The 20,118-nt window shown below is 39.4% G+C and overlaps 1 protein-coding gene across 1 annotated transcript in view; it reads left to right on the top strand.

Moving 5' to 3' along the window:
- Nucleotides 1-20,118, top strand: part of cpne5a (copine Va) — a 98,987-nt gene that overhangs the window by 60,465 nt on the left and 18,404 nt on the right. Inside the window, exons 11-14 of the mRNA XM_017467157.3 lie at nucleotides 4,878-4,919; nucleotides 5,031-5,106; nucleotides 13,249-13,302; nucleotides 19,389-19,450. Of these exons, the coding sequence (XP_017322646.1) occupies nucleotides 4,878-4,919; nucleotides 5,031-5,106; nucleotides 13,249-13,302; nucleotides 19,389-19,450 (234 nt within the window). The remainder of the gene's footprint in view (nucleotides 1-4,877; nucleotides 4,920-5,030; nucleotides 5,107-13,248; nucleotides 13,303-19,388; nucleotides 19,451-20,118) is intronic.

The following is a 20,118-nucleotide window of genomic DNA, read 5'->3' on the forward strand; positions in this document are numbered from 1 at the left end:
TCCAACCACTTACACTTACTGCTCAAACTTCAAATGAAAAACCTCTTAGATGAAACATGAAGGTAGAATCATTTAGCAGAGAGATAGCCATAACTATTTAGTCTATATAGCACCCTACCTGGGTTACATTTATTTTTCAAATGGTTTTAGAATTAATCAATGTAATCCAAGTTAAAGTTGTCTTAGGGCATACAATGCACCATTAATTTTCAGAAGATTTCAAGAGCTCCCGCTCAGCATGAATGATTTTTTATTACTTTCATAGATTCTATCTTGATTTAGATGTGATTTGATTCTCTTGCTCAGCCCTTTGACTCACTGAAGCGTGTGATGTTACAGAAGCCTACTCTCTCGGTCTTGTATTGTCATTTGATCAGTGGCTGGTAGGTTGGATTTTGGATTTGGTTTTGATTCTTTTCAGCTGCTGGCAGGCTCAGCTGGGATATTTTCCCCAGTTGTTGTGTAAAACCTACTTCTATAAATGAAGTATCAACAAATCCTTTGTTGATTTGCGTGTATGCTTTGGGTCATTGTTGTGCTGAAAGGAGAAATTCCGTTTCATCTTCAGCTTACTAGCAGACACCTGAATTTTTACACTCAAATCAACTGCTATTTGTACTGTAGCTATTTATGATTCCCTCAACCTTAAAAAAAAAAAAAGCTCAAATTCAAGCTGAAGAAAAGCAGCCCTAAGGCATAATGCTTCCTCCACCATGGGTATGGTGTTCTTTTTGTGGAAATTTTTTTGTGCCAAATATACCTTTTGGAATTGGTCTCATTAGACCATAAAACATTTTGCCACATGTTTTGGGTTGATTTATTTTACAGATTAATCAGTATTTGTCAGATATTCCTGCAGCTCCTTTAATGTTGTTGGTGGTTTCTTGGCAGTCTCAATGGTAAGATTTTGTCTTGTCCTTTTATAAATTTTGGAGCGATGTCCTGTTCTTGTGTCATGATTCCCCCTTGAAGCAGCGTGCTCTAAGCGCGAATGCGCGAGCACCTGCTTTTCCATTGTTGACAGTAATGACATCTGGACATGTGTGTTTTGTTTATGTTTCTGTCATGTCTCCTCCCTGTTCTGTCATTGGCTGGGATTTTCACGTGTGTCTGAATCGCCCTCAGCTGTGAGCATTTACGACACTGATCTTGTCCGCTTATATACGGCGCGCCTCCCAGCACGCAATGCGGAATATTAGAATAGATAAGTTATAGTATCGTAGAGTTAGAGTAGTTCGTTTAGTAGTCATAGTCACTTTCCATGTTTAGAGTTAGTTCACGCTGGTTTCTCCGCTCCCAGTTCATAGTCCTTGTTAGTTTCATGTTTTGTGTCTCGATCCTGTTTCCCGAGACCACGAACCTGAATCCTGCCTTGCCCCGTGTATGCCTGTTTGCCGATCGCCTGACCTCTTGCATGTTTGTGGATTACGTTTTTGGATCGCGTTTTGGATTTGTCTGCCTGTCTCTCTTTTAAAATAAATAACTGTTCATACTGCAATTGCATCCGTCCTATCTCCGTTCCGTCACGATACGTGACAGAATACTCCGCCATAACATGGAGGTCAACAAGGAGGCTCCAGCACCAGAGCTCAACCTTGAGGTCCAAGTCCAAGTCAAGTCTCCAGTCTCTGAATTCCAAGTCAAGTCTCTAGTCTCTGAAGTCCAATTCAAGTCTCCAGTCTCTGAAATCCAAGTCAAGTCTCAAGTCCCTGAGGTCCAAGTCCAAGTCAAGTCTCTGGTCTCTGAAGTCCAAGTCAAGTCTCCAGTCTCTGAAGTCCAAGTCAAGTCTCCAGTCTCTGAAGTCCAAGTCAAGTCTCCAGTCTCTGAAGTCCAAATCAAGTCTCAAGTCCCGGAGGTCCAAGTCCAAGTCAAGTCTCAAGTCCCGGAGGTCCAAGTCCAACTCAAGTCTCAAGTCTCTGAAATTCAAGTCAAGTCTCAAGTTCCTGATGTCACGTCCAAGCCTACCGACCCAGTCACCCAAGTTCAGCCCATGCCCAAGTCTACCGACCCAGTCGTCCAAGTTCAGCCCATGCCCAAGTCTACCGACCCGGTCGTCCAAGTTCAGCCCACACCCAAGTCTATTGAGCCGGTCGCCCAGGTTCAGTTCACGCCCGAGTCGACCGACCCGGTTGCCCAAGTTCTGCTCACACCCGAGTCTGCCGACACGCACAGCCAAGTTCTGCTCATGCCCGACTCTGCCGACACGCACAGCCAAGTTTTGCTCACGCCCGACTCTGCCGACACGCACAGCCAAGTTCTGCTCACGCCCGACTCTGCCGACACGCACAGCCAAGTTCTGCTCACGCCCGACTCTGCCGACACGCACAGCCAAGTTCTGCTCACGCCCGACTCTGCCGACACGCACAGCCAAGTTCTGCTCATGCCCGACTCAGCCGACACGCACAGCCAAGTTCTGCTCACGCCCGACTCTGCCGACACGCACAGCCAAGTTCTGTTGAAACAAACAACCAAGCTCTGCTCATGTTCCCGTCTGATGACCTGACCCACCAAGTTATGCTCACGCCAGAGTCAGAAGAACCGTTCGACCAAGTTCTGCTCACGCCTGAGTTTGCTGAAACAAACAACCAAGCTCTGCTCATGTCTCCGTCTGAGGACCTAACCAACCAAGTTATGTTCCCGCCCAAGTCAGCTGAAGGGGACAACCAAGCTCTGCTCACGTCCACGTCTGCTGACATGCACAACCAAATGTCTGTTGACACGGACAACCAAGCTTTGCTCACATCCCAGTCTGCTGACATGACCAGCCAAGTTCAGCTTGCAGGCTCCGCCGAGGACGTTGCTCCGCTTCCCTGCTCCGCCGAGGACGTCGCTCAGCCTGTCTGCCCGGCTGTGGTCGTTTACTCTGCCTCCCTGTTCAGCCAGGGACGTCGCTCCACTTCCCTGCGCCGCCAAGAACACCGTGCGGTTTCCTGGCTCTGCTTGGGACATTCAGCCCAGGGGGCTGGGGCCGCAAATGAAAAGGCACTCTGGGAGGGGTGCCTTTGTGGGGGGGTTCTGTCATGATTCCCCCTTGAAGCAGTGTGCTCTAAGCGCGAATGCGCGAGCACCTGCTTTTCCATTGTTGACAGTAATGACATCTGTACACGTGTGTTTTGTTTATGTTTCTGTCATGTCTCCTCCCTGTTCTGTCATTGACTGGGATTTTCACGTGTGTCTGAATCGCCCTCAGCTGTGAGCATTTACGACACTGATCTTGTCCGCTTATATACGGCGCGCCTCCCAGCACACAACGTGGAATATTAGAATAGATAAGCTATAGTATCATAGAGTTAGATTAGTTTGTTTAGTAGTCATAGTCACGTTCCATGTTTAGAGTTAGTTCACGCTGGTTTCTCTGCTCCCAGTTCATAGTCCTTGTTAGTTTCATGTTTTGTGTCTCGATCCTGTTTTCCGTGACCACGACCTTGAATCCTGCTTTGCCCCGTGTATGCCTGTTTGCCGATCGCCTGACCTCTTGCATGTTTGTGGATTACGTTTTTGGATCGCGTTTTGGATTTGTCTGCCTGTCTCTCTTTTAAAATAAACTGTTCATACTGCAATTGCATTCGTCCTATCTCCACTCCGTCACAATACGTGACATCTTGTTAATGTCACTGTGATTACCCATTTTCTCCACTTGTGAATGATGGACTTCACAGTGTTCCATGTTACATCTAATGTTTTGGAAATTCTTTTATACCCCTCTCCTGATCAATATCTTTCAACAAGAGAGATCCCGTACATGCTTTTTAAGCTCTTTGCGGACCATGGCTTCAGAAGTTAGATTTAACCAAGAAGGTGTCAAGAAAATCCTACAGAAACATCTGCTCTTTATTTGGTCATAATCAGATTAATTTAATCAATGACAGCTGTATGATAATTACTTTTGCACATGAGATTGAATGTGATTGGTTCATTCTGAATACAGCCACATTTCCAATTATAGAAGGGTGTGCACACTTATGCAACAAGGTTTTGTAAGTTTTTTTTATTTTTCCTATTTTCCCTAAAACGTTTCTGATCATTTAATAAAACATTTTATTTTAATATCAACTGTATGTATTAATTTGATTGGCAACCATTTTATTCTGTGCACTGATGCTAATGTGTCTCCCAGCAAGACACTGGCACAGTGGTTAACTCTGTCAATCAGTCTAATTGCTTATGTATTAAAACCTATGATGTTCCTGTTAATCTCATGTGTCAAGTTTCTCTGGAAAGTATAAACAACCAGACACACGATTTTCCCAGTTCAGGCTGCTAACTTCTCACTTCAAAAATGTTCTGTTAATTCTCAAATATTGCTGACTTTCCTCACATACCCTGAGGCTATTTTGAGATAATTCTTCAAAAAGAATTGAACATGCCTTGACAGACGGAATGCAGCAAGATTTCTATCCCAACTTGTTTTTGTTGTTCTGCAAGTTCTTGCAAATCACAATAGGCTTGTTTTGTTGGATACTTAATGGCATGTGCTTCATTATTACCTATTTGCAGTAGCAAGGTTACAAATCAAGAGTGTCTCTGTGTAATTGGCAAAATTATTGTTCCATGAAAAGAATGAGATTTTAATTATTCAAAGTGTAATAATAATAAATTATGAAATGTAATTAAACCATGTTTCATGCCAGGCACTGGTTTCTGAGCAAGCAATTCTGAACATTCTACCTAATGGGATTATTGGCTGGTTTTAGGGCAACATTACTAATACTACTATTACTATTTAGTATGGTTATTTGGTTTTGTATGTAGCCTGATATACCCTCATCATGCTTTTTCAGTTTTAAAAGTGTCTGGAAAGCAGCTAATGACACAAATAAATTATTTTTCCTGCTCTTCAATTATGTTTCTTGAAACCCATGTTGTATGTATTCTAGGTCAATTAAGGTGGAAATATATGATTGGGACAGGGATGGCAGGTATGTCTCCTTTTTCTCTTGGCAGGTATGTCTCTTATTTCTCTCTGAATGAATGAATGAAATTAAAGTACCCATTTTTACATAAAGCTATTATAATTTTTTGCCTTTCAGCCATGACTTCATTGGAGAATTTTCCACTAGCTACCGGGAGCTGTCACGGGGCCAGAGTCAGTTCAATGTTTATGAGGTCAGTAGAATTACAATTTATTTACTATTCAAATATATTATTTAATCTTCTGATAAAGGAAGGTCAAGTGCTGCTCAGCTACCATGAAAAACCCTCATGTGCCCCGCTGTCATCATTGGAAAACACTGTATTTTTTTTTTTTTATTTTTTTTTTTTTAACTATTTTAGACATTTCTTCCATTTAATTCTATAATGCTCTTAATTATATTAAAGGTGCAACAGTTTATTGTTTTTATTTCCTACCTACAAATAACCTGGAAAATGTGTAGAACAGGATTAAACAATAATTGTTTAAAAGTACATTATGCGGCAGAGAAAACCTAAAATATAGCTTTATATATATTGTAAGGAAATTAGCCAGCGGTGGGTGGAGCACAGACGCACAGGAGGCCATTGTAACGTTACAAAAATGAGGTTTTTGCACATGTCACGTGAGAGGACTCTCCCCTGTCGAGCAGAAGAGCGGCCTTTTATACTCTCCCCTCGTCTGCTGGATGGTGGAATTTTCCCGTGCGGTGCACCATTCATCGGCCAAGGGTGTGTCGGCGGCTCCGCCCCACCACCAGGTGCTTCCTGACTGTCCACAACATTGAAGCGGGGCCGTCTCTTCACCGCCAGCGCAGCAGTTGGTCCGTTGCGACAATATTTGAATCGTTTGAATGACCTGCTTTACATAACATTTCTATTACGTTAAAAAAAGAAACTGGACAGTGAAGGCACTCTAGACCATTCTCATAAATCAGTATTAGCTGAATGTTTATAGTGTTATAACTTGGCTTTTAAGTGGGTGAATGGCCCATCATTTATCTAGCGATGCTAACAATGCTACCAACAGCGCTTAAAGCTCAAAACCTCATTAATAGGAAAAATAAGACAGTGAAGGCACTCTTGACCATTTTCATGAATCAGTATGATCTGAATTTTCCATGTTTATTGTGTTATACTGTGGTGTTCAAGCAGCTTAATGGCTGAGTGCACTTGAAAGTGATGTCAAGACAGTCCATGCTAATGATTTCTCTAGATAGCATGCTAATGCTAATTGAACGCTACAAGCCAGGTTCTGCGGTGGAGCTTTGTTTATGTGCTGGAAATGGGAGTGGATTCATTCTTTTTTCAAATGGAAAAAAAAATCATTTAAACGTCCTTGAATCCACCTAATCCTGGCAAATTGTGACTAATATTGACTAACACACCTTGACAGGGCTCGGTTGGTGTGTAATTAAAGCAGCTTTCACCGCTGTGCAGAGGCTAGTATGTGATAATACCTGTTCTTCCTTTAACGGCCCTATTTCAGACTCATTAGAGAGTGTGTCACTGGATTAAGTGGTGAAGGAGGTCCTTGTCACTGTCATGTCTCAATAGCTGACAGAACATCAGTGAAAATTGTGTGTGTGTGTGTGTGTGTGTGTGTGTGTGTGTGTGTGTAAAAGGGGTTAGGTGAATCGGCACTGCTGTATCACTGACACGACAGAAAAAATGTATTAGTTGGTTGGTTTTGTAAGGGCAACTTTTGCGTACAACCCCATACAAAAACATGGACTGTACAATAAAAGGTTAGTTTAAGATTATACAGAGCGTGAGTTTTCATTATCTTTTAATACATTATGATTTATACACTGAGGCTCTGATGTACTGAATCTATATAATGAGCACTTACTGTATTTGTGTGTGCTATAGGATAAATTGCAAATAATTAGCAAAGAACAATTGTGTGAATTATATCACACGTACATTTGGGTGAGGAAACACTAGATGTGTTTGAGTTTTGGTGCACCTTGTCTTGAGTGTTGGCGAGAGTAACTGGTTGCACTTAGATGAAGACAGCTGTCAAGTTGGACAGGTGAGAAAAAAAAAAAGATTAAAAATTATTTTTTGCATATATTTATGGACGCAAATGAATACAACCCCAAATCCAAAAAAGTTGGGACACTGTGTAAAATATAAATAAAAAGAGAATGCAGTGATTTGCAAATCTCATAAACCCATATGTCATTCACAATAGAACATAGAAAACATATCTGTTTAAACTGAGGAAATGTACCATTTTAAGGGAAAAAATAAGGTACACTAATTGCGAATTTGATGGCCGTAATATGTCTAAAAAAGTTGGGACTGGGCAACAAAAGGCTATAAAAGTAAGTGTTGCTAAAAAGAAACAGCTGGAGGTTAATTGGCAATAGGTCAGTAACACGATTGGGTTTAAAAAGAGTATCTTAGAGAGGCAGAGTCTTTCAGAAGTAATGATGGGCAGAGGTTCACCAATCTGTGAAAAACTGCATCTACAATTTGTGGAACAATTTCAGAATAATGTTCCTCCATGTAAAATTGCAAAGACTACAGTGTAATTTTAAACACCACAACCAATTGCAACATTTCATTTACATTTCTTAATTGATTTATTTTGCATTACATTGCATGCAGGGTACACTTAAGTCCTATAAACAATACAATAAACAAAAAAAAATACTTATGTAATGTGCAGCAACAATTCAAATATAATAATGTCTAATTATATATATATATATATATATATATATATATATATATATATATATATATATATATATATATATATATATATAATATAAGAACAAAGGAATACATTTCTCTCAGCAGTAAGTCTTGGTGGCTGGACTTCTTCTCAGTAATGAAGATGTTCTGCTTCTCTATGCTTATGGGCAAATAGAGAAATCATCTGTGTTCCAAAGAAATTGGAAAATGGAAATTTACATCCTTCAGATCTGTTTGTTCACCACTCATTTCACATCTGTTATGCATTGCATATGGAATGACAGTTATTTACAAAATAAATGTACAATGTAAAATCCTATTTCAAAAGTAAGATTTATTTTGCCTGTTTTTTTTTTAGCAGCAACTGCAATTCCACAGTCAGAATAACCAAATAGCTTGGATCTAGAACCTTTGTCTGTTTGATGTTGGCCAATAGTGAAAACTGTAAATGATACCCTGTGGACAGTGTGTTCACTAGCCACTGCTTTGTTGTTATTAAGCTCTACTTTGTTGTTATTAAGCTCTACTTCTAAAATCTATTCCACCATTAGCTGAGTCATTTCAAAACAAATGCCGTGATCCTCTGGCAGTTTCAGTAAATCATGATTTTTTTAAAGGGTTGATCATGCTGTGTTCTGGCACAAAACCACCTTTGTGTTTTGGGTTGCTGCACCAGCAACAATGTGTTCCCTGAGCACCTTCCATTCGCTGATGCAGCCTTTGCAGCCCAGTTCCATGGGAATAATCTTCCAGTGCAGATCAGCATCTAAGTGAAGTCTGTTGCATCACATGAGGCTGTCATTTAATGCCTTTTGAGCCTGTGCACCAAAGACCTGTCTACAGTAGGTACTAATGACAGCTGGTGCAGAATGTTTGTACCGAGCTCCAACAATGGAATTTAAACCAACCAAACTGCAGTCCCTCCAGGATATCACGATTTTGCGATTGCAGAAATTAATGCAAAATCAAGCAAACTCTGCAATATTTGGAGGTCAAAATTACCATAGATTTTCTGCAGATTTTGGCAAAGACACATCATGTGATGTCATCACAATGCACATTCAGTCTTCGATTCACATGCATTGAACAGAGTACAACAAACATCATTGCGAAAGACCGTGCAATGCAATTTCAAGCAACTGCAGTTTTGTCAATTCAAGTAGTTTTCTGCAAAAAAGATCATTAAACAATCTGTAACAATCATTAAAAAAAAATCCGCAAATTCCTGTATGGACTGAAACTTGTCTCTTCTACTGTGTAAACAGGCACAGTGATGTGCTGCTATTGCTGTGGCTCCCATGGTTTGATGCATGGATTGTTTCCTTTGTGGCCAGTATTAAGTATTCCACTGTATTGAAGATGCAAATTATGCAGTGTTCACCCATGTATCATATCCTTTCAAACCAGCATTCAGTGTACACGCAGTGCAGCTTTTCATTCTTAACTATCTGCCTGTAGTACACTAATATGGAAGTATTTTGCAGACAATTGTCAAAAGCAGTTGCAAACTGTATTTGCAATTGCATTTCCTAAGTGTGAACACATAAATTGTAACATAATGCAAATGAAAACGCAAATCGTGTTTGCGTTTTCATTTACATGAATGTACAGTGTCTGCCAAATTTCAAATGGAAACATAAAATCCATTTGCAATTGCACATCCCATGTCTTATGATCCTTTCATAGCAAAATAGCAATAGCAATTACCCTTAGGCGCCAAAACAAAAGCACGCTGCTTCTGCTCTGCTCACACATCCAGTGTGGAACAGGCCTTAGGGTCATGGAAGTTGGCTTTTAAACACAACTTTTCATCCCACGGATGTATTGTGTAGAATAAGCAGCATGTTTTGCATAGAAACTAGACCAAATTTAACAAAAAATGTGTTGAGAAGAATATAATTTTCATTTAAAATTTTTTTTTTGGGATTCCCTTAGTTGCAAAAAAATTACCAAAGATAAGAATGTTGATGTGACACATGTTGAGTTTTGAAGGGTAATTAATCGTCAATACAATATTCAAGAAATGTGTATTTTTTAGAGCGCAGGTGCAACAGTAAACTTATTAGAAATACTTTATGCGAACAGTGTTCCGCTGAAATCTCTAGTTTTATGATGATAGATTTATCCTTCTTTATCTTAAAATAAAGCACTGGCACAATCATCTGTACACTGTACGACTGTAACTGACGACACTTCCAAATACAAACACGCCCCATAGTATACTCCCACCCCCAACACTGATTGGCAGGTTTCTGTGAAAGGCATGGGAAATGCAAACGCAAAGGAATTTGATATTCTGTTACAATTTTGGCAAGCTCTGTACGTGACCCCGAGGAAGTGAAATAGCAATTGGGGTAGTGTTTCTGCATTCAAGCCTAGTGTTTCTGCATCTGTCATTGCAGCCAGTATGCCTGCCCTTTTCAGTATGCATAGAGCTAATCAATGAACTCAGTGCATTAAGGAATCGCTCAGCCACATCCATATGTATTACAGATGTACTACAAAATGGATTAGGCACTTATCTGGACTTTACCACATTCAGTGCTGATGCTGAGCTGTGCTCTTGCCTTTCATTACAATCTTCAGTCTGCTCTGCTGTCCAGCTATCAGCGCTCTCTGCCAAAAAGGGCCTTAAGTTTAGAGAATGAGACACACTTATAGCAAATCAGGGGCTATCTCTGTATGTGAGGAGGCTGTACTAGGCTCCATTGAGCTCCATACTTCAATGCACTGTTGCTTTCCTGCTAACAACTCTTGCATTTGGCTCCACTGCTAGCTCCTATAATCATCAAAAAGCACTGTCTTCTCTTCAGTGGGACTACTCAGTGGTGTCTTCTGCCTGCTTTTGTTCCTACCACTGCAAGATGTCAAAGGAACTTTTTTCCTTGAGGACTCTGCACTTGTATCTGTTGTTCTCTCAACTCCTTGATGAGGTCACTTAACACCAGAGGAATTTGCTGAAGTCAGGCAAAAACAAAAAAACAAACAAAAAAAAACTCTAACCATCATTGTGCCCGGACAAGTGACAATCAAGGCCTGTGTGGCCTCAAGCATATCTAGAATGTAAAGCAGGCTCACTGAAAAGTAAATTGAAACTGAAACTCAAGTATAAGACCAGCTTAAGGCAGAATGACAGGTTGAAAACCTGTTAAAAATATGGTATGAATAAATGAATAAAAGAGTGCCAACATGAGTGTGTATTATGTTAATAAGGCATGTGTTAGTGAAGACTTCTAAGGTTCTGTTTAAAGAGGTGCAAATGTGCAGTGAATATCTAATAAACAAATTTCACCATAGGAATATTAAGTTATTATTTTGAGACACTCTCAGTTTATTTTAAAATGCCATAATTTATATCAAATTCCTAGTAAATGGTTGTCACACAAACAGGAATGGCCTTTCCACAAATTAAAAAATATGCTCAAAAATTTTAATTTGCACACACAAATACAGTTACCAAAGTAACTTTCAGGCTAAGTAAATTGCATTTTGGGTGTAATGTTAGTAGATTCTCATTGATACCAAATGTTTTTCACTTGAAATGAATAGTGTTAAGGTTAAAGCTGCAGTACCGAACTTTTGCCTCCCCCTCGCCATCTCTGTTTGAAACATAAAATTGCAAGTTACTTGCGGAGTTATTATTACGTGGGTTTTTACGTGGGTTGTGGTTCAGCATATTACACATACTACTCGTATGTGTGGATGAATCTTATGGTTTGAGGTATACTCATCAGAGTTGCCAAGTCCTCTTATAATAAGCGACTTTGGGCTTCTTTTTTTCTGAAGTTGCTTGAAAAAATCACGGCTCGCGAATTGCCGTTTTTTGGGCTTGTTTTAAAAAATTTGGTTGCTTGTTAGGAATATCTGACAAGCTGCTTTATTGTTTTTTGTTTGTTTGTTTGTTTTTTTACATTTATGCTCACAGTCTCACAATAATATCACTGCTGTTTTGTATTTCTCCCCCTCACACTTATTACAGATTATAACAACAGCAAAAAAAAAAACATAACATACTCATATATACTAATAGTAGCTATGGTTTTAATGTAATCTTTTCCATCTCTCCAATCATATTCTGCAGGTGATATAAGATGAGTGAAATGTGTCTGTCCTCCTTATAAGCTTTGTTGCTGTTCGATGATTTTTTAAAATAAAATAAGTTCAGTTTAATATGTTGCAGGCTCATTTATTGAGTCTGTTTACACTGAGGTCGTAACAGGCTATAATAATTTTGGGCTTGTTATTGAAGCTGTTGCTTATTTGTCTTGCGTGATTTGGCAACACTGAGGTATTCGTATGTGTATATTAGCTCCAATACTTGACAACGGAGCTGGAGTTGGATACGGTTTTCTTGGAGTAGAGGTGAGTTGCTCTCTCTCATAGCTAGCAAAAATAAGTGCAATTTACCACATTGACCGTAGCAAAACAACAACAACAAAAAAAGACATAGGAAACTCGATACCTAGCTGAATCAAGTAAACAAGTGTGCTAATGTTATCTAGCTACCTATTGAGCCACTGAAATATCTTACCTGTTCAGCAGAAAAAAGCCATTTCTTCAATCCCTTCATATTTCAAAGTTCCTGGGTTTCACAACAGCCAAAAGCTGATTCCCCAGATGTCAGTGATGATTGCATTTAGAATGATCCAGATTAAAGCAGCCATCTAGCCATCAGTTTAAATTCTAAGCAACTGTAAAAGCAAGCTACAAACACTCCGCCATCCTCAGCCCCCACACATGCGATATAGTAACCAGCTCTTCTTCTATCTGTTTATGAATGTGACATAACCATGCAAAGACGAATGACATTTCCCGCAAAATCTGACCTGACTGTTAAATTTATAAATCATTACTATAAGCTTACTGTTGTGAATCAGGGTAAGCTAAGTTTCGAACACTGATTTTTATTATTTATTTATTTATTTATTTTTTATGTATAATCGATACATAATTGATTTTTGTACATTTTTAACCAAAAAAAGTTATGTATTGCAGCTTTATGGTTAAAATGCCCCAGAATACATCATTAAGCAAGCATAAAAATTGGAGACATGCTAGTTTATGTGAAAAACACAATCATCTGCAGACCCTGTTAGTAACTAAGCTTGCTAATTTTTTTCAGGTGTTATCAAGTTTGTTAATATTTTTACAAAATCAAACATTTAATACAGGGCCTGAGAGAGAAAATTACTGAATAAGAACAAATAGAGCATAGACACTATTACAAGCTAGAGAACTGGTGAATTTTTCCCAGCTTATCTGAAAGCATACAGAAAAGATACATTTAAAAGGATGCAGGAAGTAAGACTGAAGGCTGGGCATATCAGAATTTGAAACAGTGAAACAGTTCACAAGGATGGCGAAAAAGAGGCAGCATGTGAGTATGTGTAGTAGGTGTCCTACAGTATTATCCCTATGGGGCCATGTTGGATGTGAAAGCAATTGTAATGGAGTGTGACAGTCCCAGCAGGACCAGAGAGATCAACACACTCTGAGCTCTGCCATGTCTTACATCTGTGATTTTCTTTCTGTAGAGATTATTTGTGTTTTCATGCTGTATTCAGTAATATATTTTGTTTGATCTCTTGTTAACAATGATAACTTTGAATTTTTTTAATTTGGGGATTTCAGGTGGTGAATGCCAAAAAGAAAACAAAGAAGAGAAGATACATAAACTCTGGAACAGTGAGTCTCTGGCCTGCAAATGTCTAAAGATTCTTGTCTTTATACTTACATTTCTTTATACTTACTTACAACAACTATACATTTATTTTGGTAGCTGCTGATTCTTGTTGTACAGGGTGTCTCAAAAGTCTCCATACAGTAGGAGACTGTATACCAGCACCACGTCAGCTGTGCCTTTGTCAGTGGATGTTTGTGGACAGAGAATTCTCAGTTCGTCCACAACACTTCCAATCTTTTTGAATTTGTTAATAATATTGGCAACAGCATCATGTGTAATCATGACCTTACGACAGCTTCCTGATCCAGCCATGAGAATGATTTCAATATGTTCTTTTTTTGTCAATGGGATTTTTAAAGGCTATCTGAAAATTATATATAAACTAAGTATGAATATTTTTAGAAGACGTTTTGCTTAAAAGGGTTAATTTCCTCTATGTATGGAGACTTTTAGGAAACCATACTTTTGCTCTCTAAACACAAGACCAACATCATTAAATAGATCCAGTGTTTCTAGATAGAAAAAGGAAGCAAATATGACACATAAACAAAAAACTACATTGGTTTATGGTCACTGTCAGCATTGGCCTGCATCAATTCGTTGTCAGTGTTACAGTTTAGAGAATGGAGTATTCACAATTGTTTATATCCAGGATGTGATGTTTATTTTTATACATGGGTGGGCCCTTGGTTGTCTGGAAACCTAACTGACTAGGCAAAAAATGGTAAGTATATGGTATATACTTATATATATATATATATGGTATATGGATATAATACCAAATGAACCTGAATGAACAACAACAACAATAATAATAATAATAATAATAATAATAATAATAACATATTTTACTTATATACCGTAATTTCCGGACTATAAGCCGCTACTTTTTTCACACGCTTTGAACACTGCGGCTTAAACAATGACGCGGCTAATTTATGGATTTTTACAAGCTAACGCGCTTCATGCTGCCAAAACATTTAGCCTCGTCACATCAGACCAATGAAATTACCGAACAGGTCACAGTGGATTCAGTGGTTCAAATTAAATCAAACGCACTCACACTAAATTCTTCAGATCAGTCATTTTGCGCTTCATGCACACCCCCTCATCACGGAAAACACACGAAGAAATGCATATGATGCAGCTTTCAAGTTAAAGGCGATCGATCTGGCTGTCGAAGAAGGAAATAGCATGCGAAGAGCAACTTTTGCTCCAGTCTGCCAGTGGATCCTAACAGCGTCGAGCAGTGTCATAAAATCTACCATCACCAGCGGGTTTCGAAAGGCTGGACTGCTGCGTGATGAAGAGGATAGCACAAGCTCAAGGGCAAATTTGCCTCGAGACGTAAGTGACATTGAGAGCGACAACGAAAGAGAGATTGAGGAAGTGTGTGACGAAGTACCGGTAATTCTGAGGCTGTTCAATTCCGACACTGAAGAAGGCGCCTTTAGTGGTTTTAGTGCGCAGGAGGAAGATGAAGGTAGCGATCAATGACTTTTCCTGGTAGGCAACTGTATTTTTTATTTTTTTAACCAGCCGTGTTACAGGCACTGTTCGGAAAAAAGCATTTACGGTACGTATTTAATTAAAAGTAAAAAAAAAAATCTTTGTGTAACATCTTTCTGTGTAAATATCTCATGTTACAACGTGGACACCTGCGGCTTATAGACGAGTGCGGCCTATATATGTACAAAAAAAAATTTCTTTTTAAAGTTAATAGGTGCGGCTTATATTCAGGTGCGCTCAATAGTCCGAAAATTACGGTAATACAGATCTGTGAGTGGCAAAAGTATACTGCTCAAAAACCTAAGGAAACACCTAAATCACACATTAGATCTCGATGAACGGAATATTCAAGTTGAAAATCTTTACTTACATCCATCGTGTAATTCGTTGAGAACAATATGATGTGACAATGGTCAATGGAAGCCCAAATCATCAACACATTGTGGGCTAGATTCAAAATCAAACCAAAAATCAAAGTAAAAAAATTTCAATTACAGGCTGATCCAACTTGCATGAATTTCATCAAGGCACCTCATAATGTCATCAGTAGTGTGTATGGCCCCCATGTGCCTGTATGCACTACAGACAGCATCTGGGAATGCTCCTGATGAGATGGTGAATGGTGTCCTCCTCCTCCCAGACCTGGATCAGGGCATCAGTGAGCTACTGGACAGTCTGTGGTGCTACTTGGCAGCTTTGGATGCTCCGGTACGTAATGTCCCAGAGGTTCTCAATTGGATTCAGGTCTGGGGAACATGAGGGCCAGTAAATGGCATCAATGCCTTCGTCGTCCAGAAACTGCCTACACACTCTGGCCACCTAAGGCCGGGCATTGTCATGTACCAGGAGGAACCCAGGGCCCACTGGACCAGCATAAGGCTCTGACAAAGGCTCTGAGGATTTCACCCTGGTATCTAAGAGCAGTAAGGGTACCTTTGGCTAGCACGTGGAGGTCTGTGTGACCCTCCAAGGATATTCCTCACTAGACCATCACTGACCCACTGCCAAACCGGTCATGCTGGATGATATTGCAGGCAGCATAACATTCTTCATGGTATCTCCAGACTCTTTCACGTCTGTCACCTGCTCAGTGTGGACCTGTTCTCATCCGTGAAGAGAACAGGGCACTAATGGTGGACATGCCAATTCTTGTGTTCTCTGGCAAATGGCAATCAAGCTGCACGGTGCTAGGCTGTGAGCACAGGTCCCACTAGAGGACCTCAGGACCTCATGCCACCCTCCTGGAGTCTGTTTTTGATAGTGTGGTAGGAAACATGCACACCAGCAGCCAGCTGGAGGTCATTTTGTAGGGCTCTGGCAGTGCTCCTCCAGTTCCTCTTTGCACAATGGAGCAGATACCGGTCCTGCTGCTGGGTTGTTGCGCTTCTATGGCCCTGTCCAGCTCTCCTAATGTAAAGGCCCGTCTCCCGGTATCTCACCCATGCTCTTGAAATTGTGCTGGAAGACACACCAAACCTCCTTGCGATATCATGTATAGATGTGCCATCCTGGAGGAGCTGGACTACCTGTACAAACTGATTGCATTGCAGGTACTGCCTCAAGCTACAAGTAGTGACAAGGACCATAACAAAACACAAAACTAGAGACAAATCAGTCAGGAAAGATAAGGAGAGAGCAATTGTCTATGGCCACCACATGCAAAACCATTCCCTTTTTGGGGGTTGTCTTGCTGTTGCCGCTCCAGTGCACTGTTGTAACTTTTATTTGCACCAAAGCAGGTTAAACTGATTCACAAACACTTATGCTTCCTAACTGGACAGAATGATATCCCTGAAGTTTAATTGACTTGTTGTTATACTGTGATGATTAAGTGTTCCCTTAATTTTTTGTGCACTGTATGTGAATCTCTAGGATTAATTTAAAGGTGAAACTAGAGTCAGGTGTTTTCAATCAGTGGAATGACAATCAGGTGTGAGTGAGCACCTTGTTTTATTTAAAGAACAGGGATCTATGAGAGTCTGATCTTCACAACACATGTTTGTGGAAGAGTATCACAAATTCTATGGACCTCACAATTTCTGAGGACAATTTCTGAGTTGTTGGTGGTCATCAAGCTTGAAGAGTTTACAAAACCATCTCTAAAGAGTTTGGACTCCACCAATTCACAGTCAGACAGATTGTGTACAAATGGAAGAAATTCAAGACCACTGTTACCCTCCCAGGAATGGTCGACCAACAAAGATCACTCCAAGAGCAAAACATGTAATAGTCTGTGAGGTGACAAATGAACTCAATGTAACTTCTAAGCAACCAAAGGCCCCTCTCACATTGGCTAGTGGTAATGTTCATGAGTCCACCATCAGGAGAATACAGAACCACAATGGTGTGCATGGCAGGGTTGCAAGGAGAAAGCTACTGCTCTCCAAAAAGAACATTGCTGCCCTCTGCAGTTTGCTAAAGATCACATGGACAAGCCAGAAGTCATTGGAAAAATGTTTTTTGAATGGATGAGACCAAAATAGAATTTTTGGTTTAAATGAGAAGTGTTAGGTTTGGAGAAGGGAAAACACTGCATTCCAGCATGAGAACCTTATCTCATCTGTGAAACATGGTGGTGGTGGTATCATGGTTTGGGCCTGTTTTGCTGCATCTGGGCCAGGACAGCTTGCCATCATGGAACATTGAATTCTGAATCATACCAGTGAATTCTAAAGGAAAATGTCTAGAGATCTGTTCATGAACTGAATCTCAAGAGAAAGTTGGTCATGCAGCAAGACCCTAAGCACACAAGTAATGGTAAAAGAATGGTTAAAGAAGTATAAAGTTGATGTTTTGGAATGACCAAGTCAAAGTCCTGACCTTAATCCAATAGAAATGTTGTGGAAGGACCTGAAGCAAGCAGTTCATGTGAGGGAACCCACCAACATCCCAGAGTTGAAGCTGTTCTGTACTGAAGAATGGGCTAAAATTCCTCCAAGCTGATGTGCAGGACTGATCAACAGTTACTGGAAACGTTTAGTTGCAGTTATTGCTGCACAATAGATACATCATCTGGTGTCACGCCAGATACTGAAAGCAAAGCCTCACATACTCTTGACGCTCACAGATAGGCAACATTGGCTCATTTTCCTTATTAAATAAATGACCAAGTATAATATTTTCTTGTCTCATTTGTTTAATTGGGTTCTCTTCATCTACTTTTAGGAGTTATGTGAAAATCTGTTGATGTTTTAGGCCATATTTATGCAGAAATATAGAAAATTCTAAAGGGTTCACAAACTTCAAGCAAGACTATTGTTAACTGTATTAATACAGACAAAGTGAAACAAATCAGTACAATTATTATCCATGTCTAACAAAGTTTCTAATGTCGCACATCAAGTTATTGGCTAAGGTTTTAGCTCTGAAAACTGGTATTCTCTCTTGTAATCACATGTAAATGATATTCGAGTCTAAGTAGCATGTTAAATTTCTTTTGCTATGTTCAAGCACAGTGTGACTTCATGTTTTAAGCAGGTTTAGATTTATATGGTTGCTTTGCATCCAACTTTATTTTGCTCAGTTTCGTGATGGTTTTGACATATCTGCATGTTCCTGATACAGAAAAGGTCATCTGTCATCATGCAAGCTAATTAATCCACCTACTGAAAAAAAGCTCTGCCATCAACCAGAATGTGCTAGCCAATGTGTGTAGTGGCTTTGGGATTAGGAATCAGTAGCATGAGCTATACACATAGGTGTGTCACACCACCATGAAATGAATTAAGTTTAAATGTAGACATGAAAATTTGTTTGAAAAATTTTGTTCTAAGAAAGTCAATAGTATTTTGTCTTTCTTTCTTTCTTTCTTTCTTTCTTTCTTTCTTTCTTTCTTTCTTTCTTTTTGTTAATCCCATTTGTCAGTCAGGCAACAACAAATAAAAAAAACTACTAGCCTGGATATAAATTCCACTTGGACGTAAAGTCCCTCCTGGGTTAGTGATTTGTCTACCCCTTTATTATGGGTAATAAATCTCTTTTTAGTTTACACTGGTTAGGCTGTTAATCCAGTTAGAATCCCTGCATTGATCTGAAAGAGGGAAAGCCACTGTATAATTATACGCATGAGTAATCCATCATCTGGCTTTACAGTAGCATAGTAACCTTGTGGCTCCCTTTGTAATCATGACCATACTAATTAAAGCTGCACAAAATGAATAAAAATCCAACTTTATCATTTCTTGATAGAGAATGAGATGCCTTAAAATACACGAGAGAACCCATAATGTGATATGGCTAAAGATTATTTTGAGCAAAATTATCTGCTATCATAAGGTGAATGCCAGGATTTTGCTAGCATCTGTTTTGTTTGAGATTGATTAGAATTCTCAAAGCACAGAAAATATTTTTGTTAGCTGTGCTAGGAGATTCATTTAGCCATTGCAGCCTTCTGTAATAATGATAGAAAAAAAGAGATATACTATGCAGCTCTTATACTAATGAGCAACAATGCACTACTGTGATAGTTAGAGGTGTCTGTGTGTTTACTGATTGAAGGCATGTTATAAAGCAGGTGTGCCGTGTGGAACATATGGTATCCATAGGTCTTGTAAATGCTCTGATTTCTCTAATTCCCAAGGTGACGTTGCTTTCATTCTCTGTTGAGGCGGAACACACTTTCCTAGATTACATCAAAGCAGGGTGAGTACAAATGCTCACATGAACAAATGCACATACTGAGGAAATAAAATCCTTAGTTTTGTCTTCTTACAGGTTTGAGCATTTAAAAGACCACCCTTTAATGGTGGAATATAAAGAACCCAAAAATATTAATTTCTACTTTTATACAGTAGTTCCATAGCTGAAGGTCACTGACATAGCTGACATTGTGTGGATATCCCTGATAAGGAGCAGACACTATGCAAGGCCAGACACAACAAACAGAACTGTTACTACTAGTACAGTTATCATCATTTTGTGTTGCCAGGTCTTCTTTATCTTGCCCTTATAAAAAGATGAAAAGACTTTCAAAATAGAGGCCTTGATTACAGGAAAACTAATCGGTTTGCCTCACACCTCCTAACACACTGGTGTGCTGTGAAATTGCTATTATTTGCTATGCTGCTTTTTTTTCTACCCGCCTTCACCTTCCTACAGCTCAGTGTTATGTAGAACATCATTTTCTACTAGACATTAACAAGACAATACATTAAAATGCAATGTAGTCATTTTTCGTTTCACAATATGCCATGGCCTAGCTTCACCTGTGCCTTCTGAATAAATAATAAGCAAGAATAATCAAATTGTATTATTTGTAATATGCAGGATTTTAAAAAGAGCTAGAAATTGTTACACCTGCCAGTGGTATT

Source organism: Ictalurus punctatus, chromosome 5 (genome assembly GCF_001660625.3).
Source record: "Ictalurus punctatus breed USDA103 chromosome 5, Coco_2.0, whole genome shotgun sequence".
Lineage (NCBI taxonomy): Eukaryota > Metazoa > Chordata > Actinopteri > Siluriformes > Ictaluridae > Ictalurus > Ictalurus punctatus.